Genomic DNA, 18444 nt, shown 5'->3' with positions numbered 1-18444 from the left:
AGCTGTCACACAATGTCCCTTCTCTGACTGTTGGTAATGAGATGGGGGAGAGGGGGAGAGACTTAAACCGCACAGTGGTGTAGAGATCCCAGGGAAAATTACAATGCCCTAAAAAGAGAAACGATAGCAAGGTGGCAAAAATGTCAAAAGAGTCCACCATTGTAGTCAAGCTTTTGTTAGGTAAAGAGCATACCTTTAAAAATTTTTTCCAAGTTTTGGCTAGTCATGTTTCATCTTAGGAGTACAAGCTAGTAAGAGGGGTAAAACTCCAAAGACATCCTGCCTATCTGTTCCTAAGTAATCACAACCCCCTCCACCACCATTAAGCTACCACTTGGTATAATAGTTAACATTTTAAAATGAGATCCTTTAAAAGATTAATATAAATCTTATTTTTTTATTTTTTTGAGAGGGGTCTTATTCTGTCGCCAAGGCTGAAGTGCAGTGGCGCAGTCTTGGCTCACTGCAACCTCTGCTTTCCCAGGCTCAAGTGACTCTCCAGCCTCACCCTCCCAAGTAGCTGGAACTACAGGTGTGAGCCAGCAGCATCCAGCAAATTTTTTCATTTTTGTAGAGAAGGGGTTTTGCCATGTTGCCCAGGCTGGTCTCGAACTCCTGAGCTCAAAGCGATATGCCCACCCAAAGTGCTGGGATTATGGATGTGAGCCACCATGTCTGGTCCATAAATCATTTTTTAAAAAACAATATACTGTTCCTTTTGTGTACCTATTTTCAGTGGACTCAACTGAAAAATGTCTGTACAAAAAGTTCAAACATGGGCCATCTGCAAAATCAAGCTATCGAAGGCATAACTGGTCTATTTTAAATATTAGACAAACTAGAGAAATTCTGTACAATCTAATGCTCCATGATGGCGTGGAAAGAACATTGTTGGAAGCTGAAAGAGTCTTAGGTATGAGGGTGGCTCAGGGAGAAATGGGTGTTACTTTAGCCTGCAATTCTTAGCTTCCTGAGGGTCCACTTTGAATAACTGCAGACGGCTAAATCAGAATTAGAATACCCCTTGGAGTTCATTAAGAACAGATCTGAGATCATCCAACAGCTTCTGATTAACCTCTAGGTCATCACATACTTATGCATACATTGCACTGTAGCTATAAACACATCCCTATATGGTTCAGGGCTTTACATCTTCTTGCAGAGTGTTGGCATTAAGTCAAGTACCTTAGAAGTATCCCTTCTGAGGTGTTCTTCAAACAACGGACAATTTAGCATCTATATAACTGCTTCAAAAGTGGCACCTGATGGGACTGCTCTCAGTGTCTTAGCAGATAATCACTGAACAGCACCTTCACTTGTGGACAGTTACGTTTTCTGGAAAGTTACTTCCATGTCAGTGACTGCCTCCAAGTCACAGCCAATTTTGGCCCATTCTCCAAGATGCATGTTAGCAGCCACTGCTCTGTGATGGCTGTCCCCGTCACCCTTCCTGAAAGTAAGCCCTGCCTCTCCACTGAGCTTCATCTATGCTTTTTGCAGCACTGAGCTCTTTCTTTTGCAAATAATTTATGCATGTCTTGGTTCTTCTAGGTACGGAAGCCTCCTGAGAGGAGGAGCTGGCCCTAATTAATCCTTGCACATGAGAGTTACTTAAAAAAAAAAAATTGTTAAAGGGATGAATTACTAAAGAACATTTTTATTCTTGTAAAAAGGCATTACAAAGATGGTCGCCTTTTCAAGCCTCCATTAAATTCCGTCTCATATATAGTATAACTAACATGTAGGAAACTCACGGTTCCTTGAGACGCTTGTTTGTACTAAGGTAAAAAAGAGAATCAGAATAGAAAATCTACCAGGCAAATGACTGAATGAAGTAGCCATCCAGCCCTCATCCAGGATTTCTCCCCCAGGCTAGCACTGTCCATCTTCAATCACCAGAAGATGATGAAGGCACACACTACAGGTTTTAAGAAATACCTTTAAACTAACAATGACAAAGAAACATCAAAGACTTAAAGGTCCATGCCTTGGATGTCAGTTGTTGGTTACAATGGTCCTTCATTAAAGCACATCCTGTAGTTTTAAAAGTTTAGTTAAAAAAGCCAGGGGTCTTGACTCTGTCACTGGAGCTCTGGGAGCTCTGGTCCTTTGGATTTCAGTCTTTACAACTGAACAGGGAAGGGCTGGTAATGATAGTACAGTAATTAATTAAGTATTTATTGCATGCCTGGTGCACATTCTAGGCATACACATTTAATGTTTTAGATTTCTGGAGGAAGGTAGGTGGAATAAGGCTCATATATTAATAAAGGCAATAAAGATCAGAAAGGTTACGTAACTTGCCTAAAGTCACACAGCTAGTAAGTAGCAGAAATAGAATTTCCCTAATCTACTACCAGTGCGGTATACTATACTTCTTTCTCTATGGGACTCTAACACTGCTAACACTCAGTGAGACCAAGCACCTGGCTCCTGGCAGCCTGCTGCACCATGCCTTTCTATCTGTCTGGTGTATGGACCTGCAGTTGTACAAAGCTGACAAACCAGAGGGTGTAAACTCTCCAGGAGTCCTGGAATACAGGCTTCAGGGAGGTGGCCATAGTGAGGGGTAGTGGGAGACATGAATACAACAGCTCCCTGGATACCTGCTGCAGGCCTACTGGGCCTCCAACGCAGGAAGTGAGTCCTCCCAGGAGCGCAGGCCACACATGGCCAGGGCAGAGCAGCAGGTGCCTGTCTGGGTGGGGAGAGCCAGCCTTTCACCACTGCACAGGAAATCCAATTTGCTCTTGCTTGAGAAACTACTGCCAAGAGTCTTGGTAATTCTGAACAAGCAACATGAGCGTGATACCAAAATAAGGCTCGCACTGCACGCCACTGATTTTGGTTAGTGGAGACAGCGGGCTCTGTGGATGGACTCCTCGGATGGCTGCCGCCCTAACTAACCTAGCACTCCTGCTTAGCGTGGTGTTGCTAACCTAGGAGGACTCTGTGGCTCACAACAAAAAGCTCCTTGTTTGGTGGGGCTGAAAATACAATGCCCGAGACCACAGCGACCTGGGTTCCGAGGCGACCTCAGCAGCAGCTGGGTCCCTTCCACAGCAGCGCTCCCTGGCTGCTGAACCCCTTCTGACCAACGCAACATTTGGATGGCTCCACATGAATGAGGAGTGTGAAGAAGTAAATCACTTGTTTTTCTCAAAAGCAACAAAACAAAAACAGGCAAAAACACGAATTGAAATGAGCAGCACATTTCCAATGTGACACCCTACAGAAACCTCAGCTGTACCTGGAAAAGTAAAGCCTCCCACCCAGACCCTTGGGCTCTGGCTTCCAGGGGCCCTGCGGGCTTCATGTCTGTTACAAAGGACAGCTGTCCTGACTCTGCAGACGCCGAGTCCATGGCTGTAGCAATGACTGCCCAGGAACATCTCAGGAGTGTAAGGAGACAAACATTTACAATAAACCGGTAGATGCACACTGTGGGGGTGACCCTGGTTGGGTGGTGCTGCCCCCAGACCCCGGGATGCCGACTGGCACTGCGCTCGCCTAGCCAGGGCTAGATCATGGCACCACTCCCTCCTCCTCTTAAACGGCAATGTTCAAATTGGGGAGTTATTACTTAAACATGCTGACCTGTGGAATAACCAGAAGAACGTTATTTAAATCTGGTTGGGACCAGAGGTATTTAAAACCTGTCATTCTATAAGCAAAGCCAGGTTATTATAGGGAGAATAATTGAAAAAGTGGGGCCTGCGAGTTTTCCCTACGGCACTCCTTGTTCCTGCCCTCGTACTGCACACATGACCCAACAGCTTTTTTACTTTTTCCTTTTATTCACTTTGGAGATTTCTCAAACATCACATATTTATATCCCAACAAAGGGCTGTCTTTGGGGGAAAAAGCCCAAAGCAAACACCAGTTTTCAAGTGACTATTTCCAATGGTTCAGTGTGAAAACAGAAAGAGGAATATCGCTTCCCACTACAGTTTGCTTTCAGCAGTTAAAAATATTAGTATGTTCATGGAGTACCCACATCTTTGTAAATATCTGGTTTTAAAATCAACTACAATAAAATGTACAATAATTTTGATGCTGTAGAGAAGAATATTTAGGCCTTATCATCTTAGCAATCAACACTGTATTTTCTCAGCGGTGACAGACGGTGAAGTATGAGGTTATCTTTAAAATGAATGGGTTTCTGAGACAGTTCTTTGGAGAAGGGTAGGGACAGAGAGAGGAAGTGCAGACCCTGTGAGTGGAGCCACTTTAAAGTCCCGTCCCAGTGGCAGACACGAGGGAAGCTCCAGCACATCCACCGCAAATACCACCCTTGAGTTATGCTCGGAATGAGCACCACGCAGTGCACGCTGTATTGGGAAAATGAGTACGAGTGCCAGGTGTCCATAACTTTCTCTATACGGACTGTCACTGTAGATGCAGCTGAGTTATGAACCAGCAAAGATTGCTTACTGACAAAATAAACTAGGCGAACACTAAAATTTGGGGCAGTTTATCACTTAAACCCAATCGTCATCAGAACCAGGACTCAAAACCTCGAAAAGTTCCAATTCCAGCAGTTTATTGCTAAATGTGTTATGTTATTCCCTTGGAGAGATCCAGTTGCACACATAACATTACACAGGATGCCCTATTTAAAATGTTTTATAAACACAAACTCTTCTCACACATGTATCTAGCATCATTGGTGAAACAGATTTTCAACCCGAATTACATGGTGACTCTTCCAAAGCAGTACTGAGAAGGACAAATTCAGTCGAGATTATTTTAAATTTAATATTTTAAGACGGAAAACCACTATGTACCTCCCTCCCCCCCAAATTCAATCAAAACAGAAAATACGGCTGTCAAGCCCTGGTCAATCTTTGGTGTGGCTAATCCATCAGCGTGCTTGCAACAACAACTGCATTAGCAATTCTGGTGGCAAAATAATGTAATTTCAACAAGCCAGTGGCTCTGGCTAGGAATGAATCCTGTGGTGGTAAAGTGGCATTTGTCTCATTAGACAAAAGACAAAGAATAGAAGTGCCTTTATTTAAAAATGTAGATGCCTGTAAAAATATATAACTATATGCTACTAAAAAAATAGATTCTACCCCTTTTGCTCAGGGAGACATGCTAGAAATAATTAAAATTAATCAGAAATACCTACTGCTTAGTTGACAGTTACAATCATTTGTCCAAGATGAGTGTTTTAAGATAAGTATGGAAGAGGAATGAGCACAACAGCAGGCCAAGACTAAAAACCAACGCAACCAAAGTCAAACAACCAGGGCAGCGAGTGTGACGCTGCGACCACATGCGTGGCTCAGAGAGGTCTGTGCAGAGGACAGCACAGAAAAAGGTCCCAAGGAAGGGATGACATCCCCTCCACCCCTCAGATCTGAGGGATCAATCCATTGGAATTAACCAGGTTAGGAGAAGAGAAAAGAGAAACAGCAAATTCAAGGGCCCTGGGGCATCCAGGAGCCTCTCTCCAGGAGAAAATATGGTAGAACAAAATAAGAAGTGAGAGTGGTGGGGGCCAGGCTTATGGTTCTCTGGGTTTGGTCTTTATCCTAAGAGAAACAGGAAGAGGCTTGGGATTTTTAAGCAGGAGCAATGGCATTAAAATATGTTTATTTTAAAGACATTGTTCTCTGGCCGTGTTGGGAAGAACACATCGGAGGCAGGAAGAACGAATGTGGGGCTGTTACGAGGCTGTTACCACAATTACCCAAGGAAGAGATGATGGCGCCTTGGAACAGGCAGTGGAGCACAATGGAGAGAGTTGAGCAATATCGTGGAGGTGAAATGGACAGGATTTGGTGATGAATTAGGTCATCTGGGGGAAAGAAAAGTTGTGCCTAGATGTCTCCTAGGTGTCCAGCTTGTGCGACGGGCAGATAATGGGGCAGTCACTGAAATAAAGAACATCAGGGGAGAGCGCGGGCTTAGTTTTGGACATGTGGACAGGGTTTGGCTTCGGACAGGCCTCTGAGTACCTAGTGTCACACAGGCAGGTGGACCCTCGGGTCAGGAAGCAGAAGGTTTGGTGTCATCTTTCCTCCCTATGCAGGAAGCCCCTGTATAAGACTGCATGAGTCTTGTCTAAGTCTTCCTCCGCTGGCGAATGTGACCTGTTTTCCATGCAGTCTGTTCACTCAAAGAAAGCTTCCACGTGTTCAATGCTAGCAGACAAGCTGGAGCAGCCACCAGTTATCTTCCAGTTGCCTGTTAATAACTCTCCAAACCCTTTGGTAGCTGATATGTTTACATTTTGTTTTCTTCCTTTAAGAATGGGCAGAGAAGAATATTGTTTTGTGACAGCTTTATGAAAGAGAACTTCTAAGTAAGGGAACAGTAGTAACTTTGTCACCATACTCTCAAGAATAATCTTTTCAGTGGCTACGCCTTAGCTCTTCAGAATAGAACTTCTCCCTGGCACGTCTTTGCCTGGGCCTTTAAAATGTGGCACTGCCCACAGGGCCTCTTGTTTTCAAAGCATTTCTCCTGATTGTCTCCACATTTCTCCGAAGAGCTGTATTTTTGACTCCTGCATCTTGGCGAAGCTCTTCTTGCTAAGCACTGAGGAATACTGCATATTCCAGTCTGGATTTCTTAAAAGCGTCTAACATCAGAAACAGTTTTCTCTTTTGTTCATACTTCACACAGACTTCTCAGAGGGTTCCGACCTGTTACCAGCTCTGCTCCTGGCACTCCCTGCTGAAACGGCACCTGTTGTGCAATTTCAAGATTCAGCTCTTCCTTTTTGCTTCAATGCAGGTAACCCGTTTTAGTTGTTCCTAAAGCAGCTCACTGATCTTCACCTTTTCTCTCAAAGCAACCAGGAGAACAAATAGAGCTCAAGGGTTCTGAGGCGAGAGGCCTCCTTGTCAGGGTGTGAAGAAAACGCAAACACGGTGTCTGGCTGCGTGAATTTTAGCAACTGATAACTAAGGATGTTCTCTTCATCCTCAAAGTTGATTTTGGTTTGTTAAGCCCATTGTTCTGCTACTACGAACTCTTTCCTGGCAACCATACAAAAGTGAACCTCAACACTGTGAAGGCATTTAGTTCAGAGATTTTGATTTCAGCTCTTCCCTGCTGATCCCCAGCACACGGCCTGCCTCAGGTGTGGATGAGAGCCACAGAGGGTAGCAGTGGCTCCCAAATCCTGTCTTTTCCCGCAATGGATGACTCTCCAGAACTTTGGGGGTTTGTATCACGTCGCATCCTACTGACCTCTGAGAAGATGTAAATGGCACAGCTCCCTGGGCTGGTGAAACTAGATCCATACAGCATGAAAGAAATATTAGCTGCCATGGATGTCACCCACAGAGAGAAAGTGTCATCTCTACTGCATTCTATTTAAGGATCTTTACTTAAAAAAGTTTATCTTGAGATCACAGTACCATTAAGAAAAGATCTCCAAGTTATTTCTAAGGAGGGCTATTACTTCTCAGTGCTAGGAATAGCCACATCTTTTATTCCAGGACATCCCCTTCCAGGGTCACAAGGTGTAAAGGAGAGTGAACTGCTAATCCCAAAGTGGCTTAGCCACCGAGGAGCCACAGGAGCAGAGAGGAGGGAGCAGGTGTCTTAGAGGTCTGGAGCCACGCAGCCTCAGACACAGAGAGCTTATCAGCCCAACAATACTTGGAGTAGATAACAATCCTTGATGGACGAACCTGAGTTTTAGGAGTGTGAGGGTGAAGCACACATCCATCTTATATGCATTCTATGTACCTCTCATGCCTTAATGGGCCTGTCAGTAGGCTTAAGAAACTTAATTTGGGTTCCGAGTTCTCCATCCTATATTACTGTGTCACAGCAATATTGTGTATAAACCTCCAATAAAAAATGCCCTTGTCCAGGAAACAGAAAAACAGTAATTTCTGATCTTAAAAAAAATCCTCCTAAAAATTCTTAGAGATTTCCTGAGTTAACAGTGGCCTGGGCCACAAAGTGACTTAGTTTGGTAAAGTCAAACATTGTTCAGTTAGGGTTAAAATGCAGGCAAGGTTTGTAAGCTGAGCAAAGCTATAGTTCTTTTTGTCCTCACCAGCCACTCCGTGCAGGACAGGATTCAGACAGGTTCTTACCTGGCAGGAATTTTAACAATCGAAAGTAATCCAGTACGAGTTTACTTTTAAAACAAGGGCCATAATCTTAAAGGTTTCTGTGGATTTTTCGTTATTATTATTATTTTTTTTTAAGAGACAGGGTCTCACTGTTTTACTCCAGGCCAGAGTTCACTGGCACGATCCTTGCTCACCGCAACCTTGAACTTCTGGACTCAAGTGATCCTCCCACCTCAGCCTCCTGAGTACCTGGAACTAGAGGCATGTGCTACCATGCCTAGCTCACTGTTTTTCACTTTTTATAGAGACTAGCTCACTATGTTGCCCAGGCTGCTTGTGAACTCCTGGCCTCAAGTGTTTCTCCTACCTTGACAGCCCAAAGTACTGGGATTATAGGCGTGAGCCACTGCGCCTGGCCTGTTTGATTTTTTAAATCTATGTAATGGCAGAAATGGAGTCCAAAATAAGAATGAAAACCAACATTAAGAGGAATCTTAGCATCTTAGCGAGTTGCTTCTCATACTCCTTACTGCTACTAAGATACCCTGTCACCCATGACACCTTCCAAACCCTAAGCTGCAATATAGTAAGACACAGTCACAGCCTCTTCACCACTTACAAACTTTTCCTGCTGCCTTCAGCCCAAAACACTGTTGAGGTTACCAGATTTCAGGGCTGTGAAAAATTCACTACCTGCTGGTCATCGGCCTGATACCTGGCAGGTTGGCATCACTGGCCATTGCCACTCCTGGTGCACACATGCAATTTCAAAGATCCTCGCCTTTCGTAACTCTGAACTACCCGGGTTTGCTGTGCTGTGCGGCTGATGACGCCCAGCGATGGGTGCGCTCTCATGCTGGTTCTCGCTGTGATGGTCCCAGGACATCTGGTGTGAGAGTGTGCATCTATGGGGGCAGGATGATAACAGAGCCATGAAGCTGGAAGTGAAGACAGGTGGCATAGACACTGGTGCGCGAGTCACTGGGAGCCATCTCCGAGTGAAGACAGCCACCAGCTGTGAGAGGGCCAGACCCAGACACAGTGACGGGAAAATCTGAATGAAGAGGGCAGGCTAGATGTGGTGGGGAACTGAGTATTTCAGAGGATGAGGAGGATACTGAGTTCTGAGAGGAAGCAAAAGGGCAGAAACCAGGACAAAGCGTTTGGAAGACACACTCTGCCATGATCAACAGATCGCCAGAGCCTGAGTCAGGGTCAGGTCGGCGCAGACTCAAGCTTCTGATGCCGTAGAGTTCTCCCAGTGGGAGCCCCGAGTGCTCCTCATGCGACATCCCTCAGGAAGGCCGCATAAGGAAGAAGTGTCCAGAGCACGCCTCCCAGCCCTCCCCTTCAACGCTGCCTCCGTGCTCTGCAGTAGCGGCTATTTCCGAGGCCCCCCTCAGACCCGAGCTGGCTTCCACACCAGAACTGCCCGGGGATGTTGGAGTTGAGGCTCCCGTGCCTCGGCCCCGTGGCTGGGTGAGGGTGTACAGTGGCTGCCGAAAGTCTCTGCATGATACTCATCAGTGGCCTGGGGCGCCTCGTGGTCTCTGGTCCCTCCCAGGTTGGCTGCACATTTCATGCTGTGATTTCTTGGCTCTCATTAAAATTAAAGAAGGCCGAGACGGGCGGATCACGAGGTCAGGAGATGGAGACCATCCTGGCTAACACGGTGAAACCCCGTCTCTACTAAAAAATACAAAAAAACTAGCCGGGCGAGGTGGCGGGCGCCTGTAGTCCCAGCTACTCCGGAGGCTGAGGCAGGAGAATGGCATAAACCCGGGAGGCGGAGCTTGCAGTGAGCTGAGATCGGGCCACTGCACTCCAGCCTGGGCGACTGTGTGAGACTCCGTCTCAAAAAAAAAAAAAAAAAATTAAAGAAGAAATCTCTGGTCTTTTTAGAATTAGTGTTTTACTACTTTTTGATTTGATGATTTATGAATGCACTTTATGGCTTCCATAATAGTTCTGTAATTCTAAAAGTTTTAATTGAAATCATAATCTTTAAATACTAACATAATAACATTCATTCAAATGCTAAATTTTGAGGAGAAAAAAGGAGCTAAAAATTAAAGCATAGTATTTAGAAGATAATGCAAAGGCTTACATTTAATTGCGGAAATAAAAACTCTGTTTAAGCCTTTGAAATCTTTTCTCTTTGTCTTTCAATAACATGACTTTTCAAATCATAGCTATTATGTTAAAACCTAATTGTCCAAAATCCAAAGGGCTGGATTCTTGGTTAAGACAAATCGCTCACTGCTCTTTAGTGCATGGACCCCACTATAACTGGGGCTTGACACACTTTGAAGTTTTTTGCCCCTTCTCTTTGACATTTTAATGCACTATCTCCATTAACGTATTTCCACATCAGCGGCTCTTCGTCCATCAGCAGAATTGCATCATACTGGCTTCAGAGGAAACTAACACAGAAAAAGTGCCTTGCTGGCAAATGGCAACACAGGATATGAATTATAGATACACCTCAATAAAGAACAGCGGCGGGAAGGTGTGTCTATGTGGGGTGCACATGAGGCACAGATACAAGCCCACTGTATATCCAACAAGCCAGACCAATTCATTTGCATTTGTAAACAGACCCAGCTTCTTGCAAGCATAGGAAGGCGGCTAGTCACATCCTCTCACAAAACACTCAGCTCCTCCAACAGCAATATGGTGGGGTTACTACTGATCTAGCTACCTTATGAAATTTATTCATCCTGTTAATGAGTGGCTGTTAATGAGATTTAAAAATAATCTTAACTAAAGTTCCCAATTTCCTAATTGACTCAACACAAAACATGTGAAAGCTAATTTCAGCGACCCTAGTTTTTGGTATGACGTAGTATTAAAATGCAGGTCTACAGAATAATATTTGTGATATTCAGTATTAAAACTTCCCTGCTAGTCAAGAGTAAGAAGACTTCTCAAATTAAATCATTTTACCCTTTTTTTTTGAAATTAAGAAGTCTGAGACTTCTCCTTCTTCTAATGCTCAGCTAATCCACCAAGGACTCTCTCAGGGACAGCAAAGGAACAACAGCGCTTATTCCAGCATCACGTAGGTGTGCACCTTTATCCGTGTCAATATCACCACCTTCCCACTCTGCTCCCCGACAACTCGCAAGTACTTCCACAGCTACACTCCAGTCCCAACAATGTTAAATGCCAAAGCAGTGTTGGTAAAAACCTCAAATGGTGAAAAGGACAGAAACGCAAACCGGCCCCTGTGCCAGCAAGTAACTGTTACTTATCTCACAAGGTGCTTGGCTCTGGAAACAATCTAACTCAAGCTACATGTGGAGTCTGTGGAGTCTACACGGGAACATGCAAAGCCTGCATTTCCTTTTAGGTGCAGCAGAGGTAATGAAATTCAGATAAGAGAAAAAAAATCCAGATTTCAATGCAAGAGGTGGAAGATCCACTAAGATACTCATTACTATTTGGTTTCTAATAGCAGGATTGCCTTTAGCTATGATGGAGAACAAAAATGAAGAGGTGGTTTGTAACAAAACAAAACAAAAAAGTAGAAAGAAGAGCAACAGGCAGGGCGCGGTGGCTCACGCCTGTAATCCCAGCACTTTGGGAAGCGAAGACGGGTGGATCACGAGGTCAAGAGATCGAGGCCATCCTGGCCAACATGGTGAAACCCTATCTCTACTAAAAAAAAAATAGAAAAATTAGCTGGGTGTGGTGGCGCATGCCTGTAATCCCAGCTACTCAGGAGGCTGAGGCAGAAGAATCGCTTGAACCCGGGAGGCATAGGTTGCAGTGAGCCGAGATTGCGCCACTGCACTCCAGCCTGGTGACAGAGTGAGACTCCATCTCAAAAAAAAAAAAAAAAAGAGCAGAAGAACAACAGGACCAGGTGATAGGGGACCCTGCTCCTGACTCAATGGTCCTGAGTGGGTGATGCTGTAGGTCTTTGTTGACTCTACCATAAAATCAAGAAGTAGAGGCTGGATAACATCTAAAACCTTCCCAGCTCTGAGATCCAGTCGTTCTGTAATTGAAACTCTGCATCCTTATGAAACCTCTTCTTATCTTAAAGATCCCTACCAGAATTTTGACACAAACAATCTCAAGTCACTCAAGACTTGATCAAAATTTATATATGTGAGTTGCTAGGGCCTTAAGGAATTAAAATCTGTTTGTCCATCTACCCTGGCTTAAAGATCTAGGGCTTGTGAGATCTTCTGTAAATTCAGTGAAATCATGCTTCCTCCTAGAGCTCATTTCCAAGAAAAAATTCTGGATAATGCTGAAATTTTCAAATCCACAAATCAGTTGTATTTTGAAGAGCTGTCAATTGCTGGACATCACCAGGTACCATCTAGGACTCATAAAAGGATGCAAGGCACACGGAATGACCGGGGGGAAGTTATTCTACCTGCGCATGTCTGCACGCACAGGCTTTAAACGTAATGGATTCAGTCATTTAAAAAATGTTACAAGGTCAGGAGTGGTGGCTCACACCTGTAATCCCAGCGCTTTGGGAGGCTGAGAGGACTGCTTGAGGCTAGGAGTTCATGACCAGCCTGGGCAACATAGTAAGAATCTGGCTTTACAAAAAAGTAAAGACAAAATCAGTCAGGTATGGTGGCACGTGCCTTTAGTCCCAACTACTTGGGAGGCTGAGGTGGGAGAATTGCTTGAGCCCCGGAATTTGAGGTTGTAGTGAGCTATATGAAAGCCTGTGTTTAGCCTGGGATCCATAGCTACGCTCTTTAGGAAGTGGTAGGCCAAAGTTCTTCCTAAGCTTCTGGCAAACCTTGGCTCACCTATGCTCAGGTAATGGCTCAGAATCCTCCGAAATGATGCTACAGACAGCCATGAGCACTGATCTGCAGATGGATGGAACTCATTTGCCATTCCTGAAGTAGGCCGTTAGTAAGACCAGCTAGTATTTCCAACTCTCTGTTTCTTGTATCTTCAAAAGTAAATTCCTTAACTAGCAATGCTTTAAAACTGTACACAACCATGCATTTTCTGATACAAAGTGTATCAGTGTGTGGGAGGAGGGGGGCTCTGTACAGATGTTACTTATAAACCATTAACTTCAAATGACTGGATATTGCTGCACAGTGAATCTAGTACCTGAACAAGAAGATTCACCAGATTCTACTGTAAATCCTCTGATGATCAAAATGAGGAATTTACTCAAAAGGTGAAAAAGAAAAAAAAAATAATCTATATGTTTCTTAATTTATTCAATGCAGCAGGTCGATTTTACCTTCATACTGTCACTCTTAAAGAAATTAATAAAACAGCTTCTGACCAGTTAAACTTGCATGTTTTTTCTCTATACTATCTTGTGTTTCACCAGCTGAGAAAATCTGAAGCATAATTGCCACAATCCTTCATTTTTACAACGAGCATTCTGTTTCTGTCTAATTGCAGACACACACTCACTCACGCTCCACCTTCATCATTAATTTGTCCTTTTCAGATTCTTCCATGGGCTCCAGGTCCTTTGGGATTGTGCCTTGAGAAAGAAGTCATTCAGACAGACTCTGTGAATCCTGCACTATGCCATTTCTTCCTCTCCCAAAGAGAAACTAACATTTAGCAGACTAGCTTTTCTAATGGCCAACCTAACTTTAACCTAACAGAGCCATCAACGGGGAAACAAACACCAAAGCAAAACCACGACTTTGCTGCAATGAGCTGTTAAATAAGTAAAGCAAAAGGATGTTGAAAATCAGATTTCTCAACTCATAGCACTAAAACATGTCATACACATGTTTTCTCAGATTCAAGCTTCTGCTTTTAAAAAAAGGCACAACACAGGTTATGTGTATTGCGAAGTGAACAGAAGGAAGATTTAAAATAGAAATAAAACTTAACTTCTTTCTTTTTTAGAAAGAATAGTGTAGACATACAAGTTAAAATTCACAGTTAACAGTCACGGGGCTATGAATATGAGCCCTTGCCAAGTGTGCTTTATCAGATTTACATAGAATAACGCCAACATTTTTCTTTTTCTTATTTTTAATTAAGGAGGAGGTGTTGTACTCTAAGGAAGCTATCTGGATGCTGCTGGCTGGAATACAGATTTGATCTCCTTGTGCTGGTTAGCTAACATCGATTTTCTGCCCCAGTGGAAGAGATTTCACTCTGATGCATGCCATTTAAATTCATTTTACACAGCTGCTTAATGTGGCTTGGCAAGGCACAGCCAAACTAGCTTTGTGGGTCTAAAGAGGCCTCTGGAGTTGGTAAAAGGACAGATCCTATGGATTAGCTGCAGATGATGAATGCTTGCTTCCTCCGACTGCTATCTTCCTACTGACTCATGAATTGACCTTGAAGGCACCACAAGAAAGTAACAAAGAGGAAAAGACAATTTCCCAAGAATAAGCACGTTTACCTCATTCTATATTTGTTATTTCACTTTGGGGATGATGTTTACAGGATTCTATATTTGTTGGTCCACATTTAGGGCCATGTTTACAGACTTCAGAGCTCTCGATTCCAAAATTATCATTTGTTCTGTCTAAATAAATATAAACTGAATATAAAACTACTAAAAAGCTCTGTCAGGCATTCATAACCAGTAGTGAAACCATAGTTCTATAAATTTACTGTTTAAACAAAGCTAGGTGATAGTTCCCTGTTTGATTTTAACCAAAGATGATGCGTGTCTCTACTAAAACTAACATGATTAAGGCAAACTAACTACCAAACATGGTTAAGTCTGCCCAGGATGATAGCAATAACTTTTTTGCTTAGTAATTCACTCAATACTAATAGACTTTCAGAGCATTTACTAACCTAAACAAGGTGACAGAACCTGATACTACATAGTTTTGTAGTAGGAAAGAAGAGATACTTTTTGTTGCTGTATGTAATTCCTGTGTTGAAATTGAGAATAATATGGCAACACTGTGTTTAGAGAGAACATTCTCTGTTGGATTATTTTGTGGTATTTTCCTGGTGACTTCAATATTCTAATACTCGCTGGAGAAGAAAATAATAGAAGTCTTTGGCACAGACATTTGCTTGGTGGTGATATAATGAAACCCCTCCTAAGTCCTGTGAATAGCCTGTGTCAGCTCAACTGCAGTGATTCTCTTGTCAAATGAGATGCTGTGCTCTTAATTTGGGGGTGGGTATGGCAGCCGCTCACTGTAGTGGCAGGAGTGAGAATACAGTCATGAGAACAGCGCTGCACAACACAGGTTCCTAGACAAAACAACGACAACAATGGGGGAAATGACGCCAGAGTTGGTGACTCCGTGTCTTCGACACAGATCAAAGTTTCTATTTCCCTCTCAGGCATGAAGGAAAGCAGCCATGCCGAAAGCCATGCAGACAGGGCCTGAGGACACATGCGGGTTTCCACCGAACGGCCACAGTACTGTTAACACGAAAGGAAAACGAAACAAACACACCAACAAAAATGGACACAAGGACAACCCCCTCGGAGATGGATTTCCTGTTAGGTGTTTCGCTTTCTTGGTTTGGGTGTTCCTTTCGTGGCCAGGTGGCACGATCTTTAACAGTTGCAGAGAAAACGCCCAGGTCCCGCAGCAAGTCGGGGTGCGTTGCTACCTACCCGTACTGGTCAGGCTGGTGCACCATGGGAGCCTGAGAGTTGCCATAGTTGGGGTGCTGGGAAGAAAACATGGGGCGTCCGCCAGCCCCAGACTGGCTGGGATAAGCAGGCGACCTAATGTATGGTGGCCTAAAGTGGAACAGAAGAACAGCCTCTTGGGATTTGTTCTGATGCACAAGCATGAATTCCTGTCCATCTGTCACCCCCACACGTAGGTGCGGGGTTTACAGACCGCAGAGGCAAGCTGAATACCTGCATCCTGCCGCTGCCTGAGGGGTGGGGGGTATAGAAAATGCCTCTAACAACAGGGTGGGGACAGGCAGAGAAAAGTAAGATTCTCAATTCTAATCTCCATTTACCATTTTAAAGTATAGCTTTGACTTTGGTAAAAGCAAACAAGAAGATATACAGCCCCCATTTAAAATCCTGGTGAGCTAAAATGGGCAGCAAGTTGAAGGCAAGGCTTTGGAATGGTCTACGCATTAGAAACAGAAAATGGCAATGCATGGATGTGCATTTATGTATTGATTACTTCAGAATGATATAAACAGTGACTCAGAAAGGGGGCACGCATGGCTTCGTAACCACACAAAATCATGCCTGGCTCTCTGTGGCTATCTTCTGAGGTCCCTCCCGAAGGCTGCGTGCCAAACGCAATCAAATACTTTCTACTTAAAAAAAGAAAATAACTTGTGCTTTATGAGTTGCAACAATGGACAATTCATTTAAACTTGAATTCGAACTTCAATTTGAACAGCCAAACCAGTTTTCATAGACAGGTTTACAAAAACATTCCCTAAAGCCTGTGTGGGTTCAGCAGAGGGCTAGACTGCTGGAGTTCAGAAAATTTTAAGTAATTGTAATGTGGAGACAGAAAGAAAGATAATGATTGATTTTCATTTTATTTCCTCAAGGGAAATTTATTATTATTTGGAGAAAACAATAAGACTGGAGGGGTCCCACATTCCCCAGATAGCAGCTTCAGAGGAAAAGTAAGAAAAGATACATTTAAAAACACACGCACACACATGCACACACGCACACACACGCACACACATGTACACACGCACACACACATGCACACACGCACACACACCTTAGCTTTTGTTTCCCTTTGACAAAAATCAGAATCTTCTACCTTTGCTTCTGAAGATACCATTAAGATACACATCTTTCAAAGTACTCTATTTTAAAACGTATTTACATGTGCTTTTAAAACGTATTCACCTTTGCTTTATAAATTTTTAATTATGTTATTTTTATCCAGGTCAAATATTTACTTCAAAATTAATTTTTAATTCGGGATTAAAAATGAGTAATTGTAGCTAAAGCCTTTCGCTTTATCAGCTCAAACTTTCTAAAATATTATCTTTGCTTTTTAAACCACATTTTGGTTTGGACAGATAGACATGCCTGGAAAAATAAAATATAACGTAAGAATGTAAAGTATATAAATTTCACACATATACGTTTAGACAAACACACAATAGACGTATGTATACATACAAAGTTTGTATTTTATGAAGATTCTTGTGATAGGCTGAAAAAAAGGTGGGGAGTGTGTTTCCTTTTCAATGTTTTAGATTTTAAATCGTTCCTAAGCTTTAGTATTTCCTGCTTAAAAGTCACTGCTTCAATTGGTACCACGCAGACACTTCCCTGTGCAACCGGATCTGGTTTGCTGCTGCAATGACTATTCACAGGCATTTCAAATCACCTCCCACGACTGATGTGCCCACCGCTCATATTCCTTCCTCATGTATCATAGAACATGGTTCGTCACTTAGTTCTCTGACCTTGACGCTACAGAATATATTTAACACAAAAAGAACGGCCAAGCACAGTGACATTCTACTGCTCTGTGTGACCCCGGGGAACAATGCAGCTACGTGCGCAGTCACGTGGTCACGCGTAGACACACAGCGTACCTGCCCGGGGCGTGCTCCTGGGTGGCGTACCTGCTTTGTGCTGAGTTCGCAGCAGCCTGCATCACTGCTGCGGCTGCCTCCTGTGCCTTACGGTTCACAGTTGGCATTGGCGGCCCCATTCCTGGCCCTCCCTGCTGAGACATGCCAGGAGAACTGGGGGTCATGCTGCTCATATTTCCAGGAAATGGTCTGTTCTGCATCCCAGCTGATGGCATTCGTCCCAGGGGCACAGCACCACATGGCTGGCTTGGCCCTTGTCCATGCATCTGGTTGTTGGCACTGATACCCATACCGGGCCCTGGGCCGCTGTAGCTTGCACTGGGCACCCCACTATACGCTGGGGGTCTGGAGTAGTTACCTAAACAAAAAGCAAACACAAAGTAAAGCCTTTTATTTAAACTTGTGACAACATTCACTGGAAATACTTTTTGTCCAACAATGTGATCAGCAGGAGTATTAGTCATGACCCTTATTGGCCCTTCCTATTGGCGCTGGTGCAGCTGCCAGTCTCAAACATGCTCTCTCTCTGCACACTCCCAGGCCCTCAGAGAGTGACTCAAATACGGACAGCCCCAGAGGACCACTGCACTGATGAAGAGAAAGTCAGACTGGTCATAAAAAGAAACAAACGACAAACAAAAAACAAACCCTATGAATAGGCAAGGGATACCGAGTGCTGCCTCAATCCGTTCACCACCACACATTCTCATGTTTCAACCAAAATGGTGAGCATCACTCTGAGATCACACCACTAGATCACTGCTGCCTTCAACAGCCATGTGAAAGGGCTCCACAAGACAACGTGTAAGACGAGATGCACATATGGTCAAAATCATCCCTTAAAACCCCACAGGAAGGTGTCGCGCGGGAACCTGACATGAGCCCCAGTTTTCCTCTAAGTTGGGAATAATTT

At 43.8% G+C, this 18444-nt stretch overlaps 1 protein-coding gene across 1 annotated transcript in view; it reads right to left on the bottom strand.

Moving 5' to 3' along the window:
* ARID1B (AT rich interactive domain 1B (SWI1-like)) overlaps positions 1-18444 on the bottom strand; it is a 423627-nt gene that overhangs the window by 41943 nt on the left and 363240 nt on the right. Inside the window, exon 6 of the mRNA XM_011976438.1 lies at positions 17562-17889. Coding sequence (XP_011831828.1) covers positions 17562-17889 — 328 coding nt within the window. The remainder of the gene's footprint in view (positions 1-17561; positions 17890-18444) is intronic.

Source organism: Mandrillus leucophaeus, unplaced genomic scaffold (assembly GCF_000951045.1).
Source record: "Mandrillus leucophaeus isolate KB7577 unplaced genomic scaffold, Mleu.le_1.0 Scaffold166, whole genome shotgun sequence".
Lineage (NCBI taxonomy): Eukaryota > Metazoa > Chordata > Mammalia > Primates > Cercopithecidae > Mandrillus > Mandrillus leucophaeus.
The sequence above is the reverse complement of the archived record's forward strand: the minus strand, read 5'-3'. Positions and strand labels throughout refer to the sequence as shown.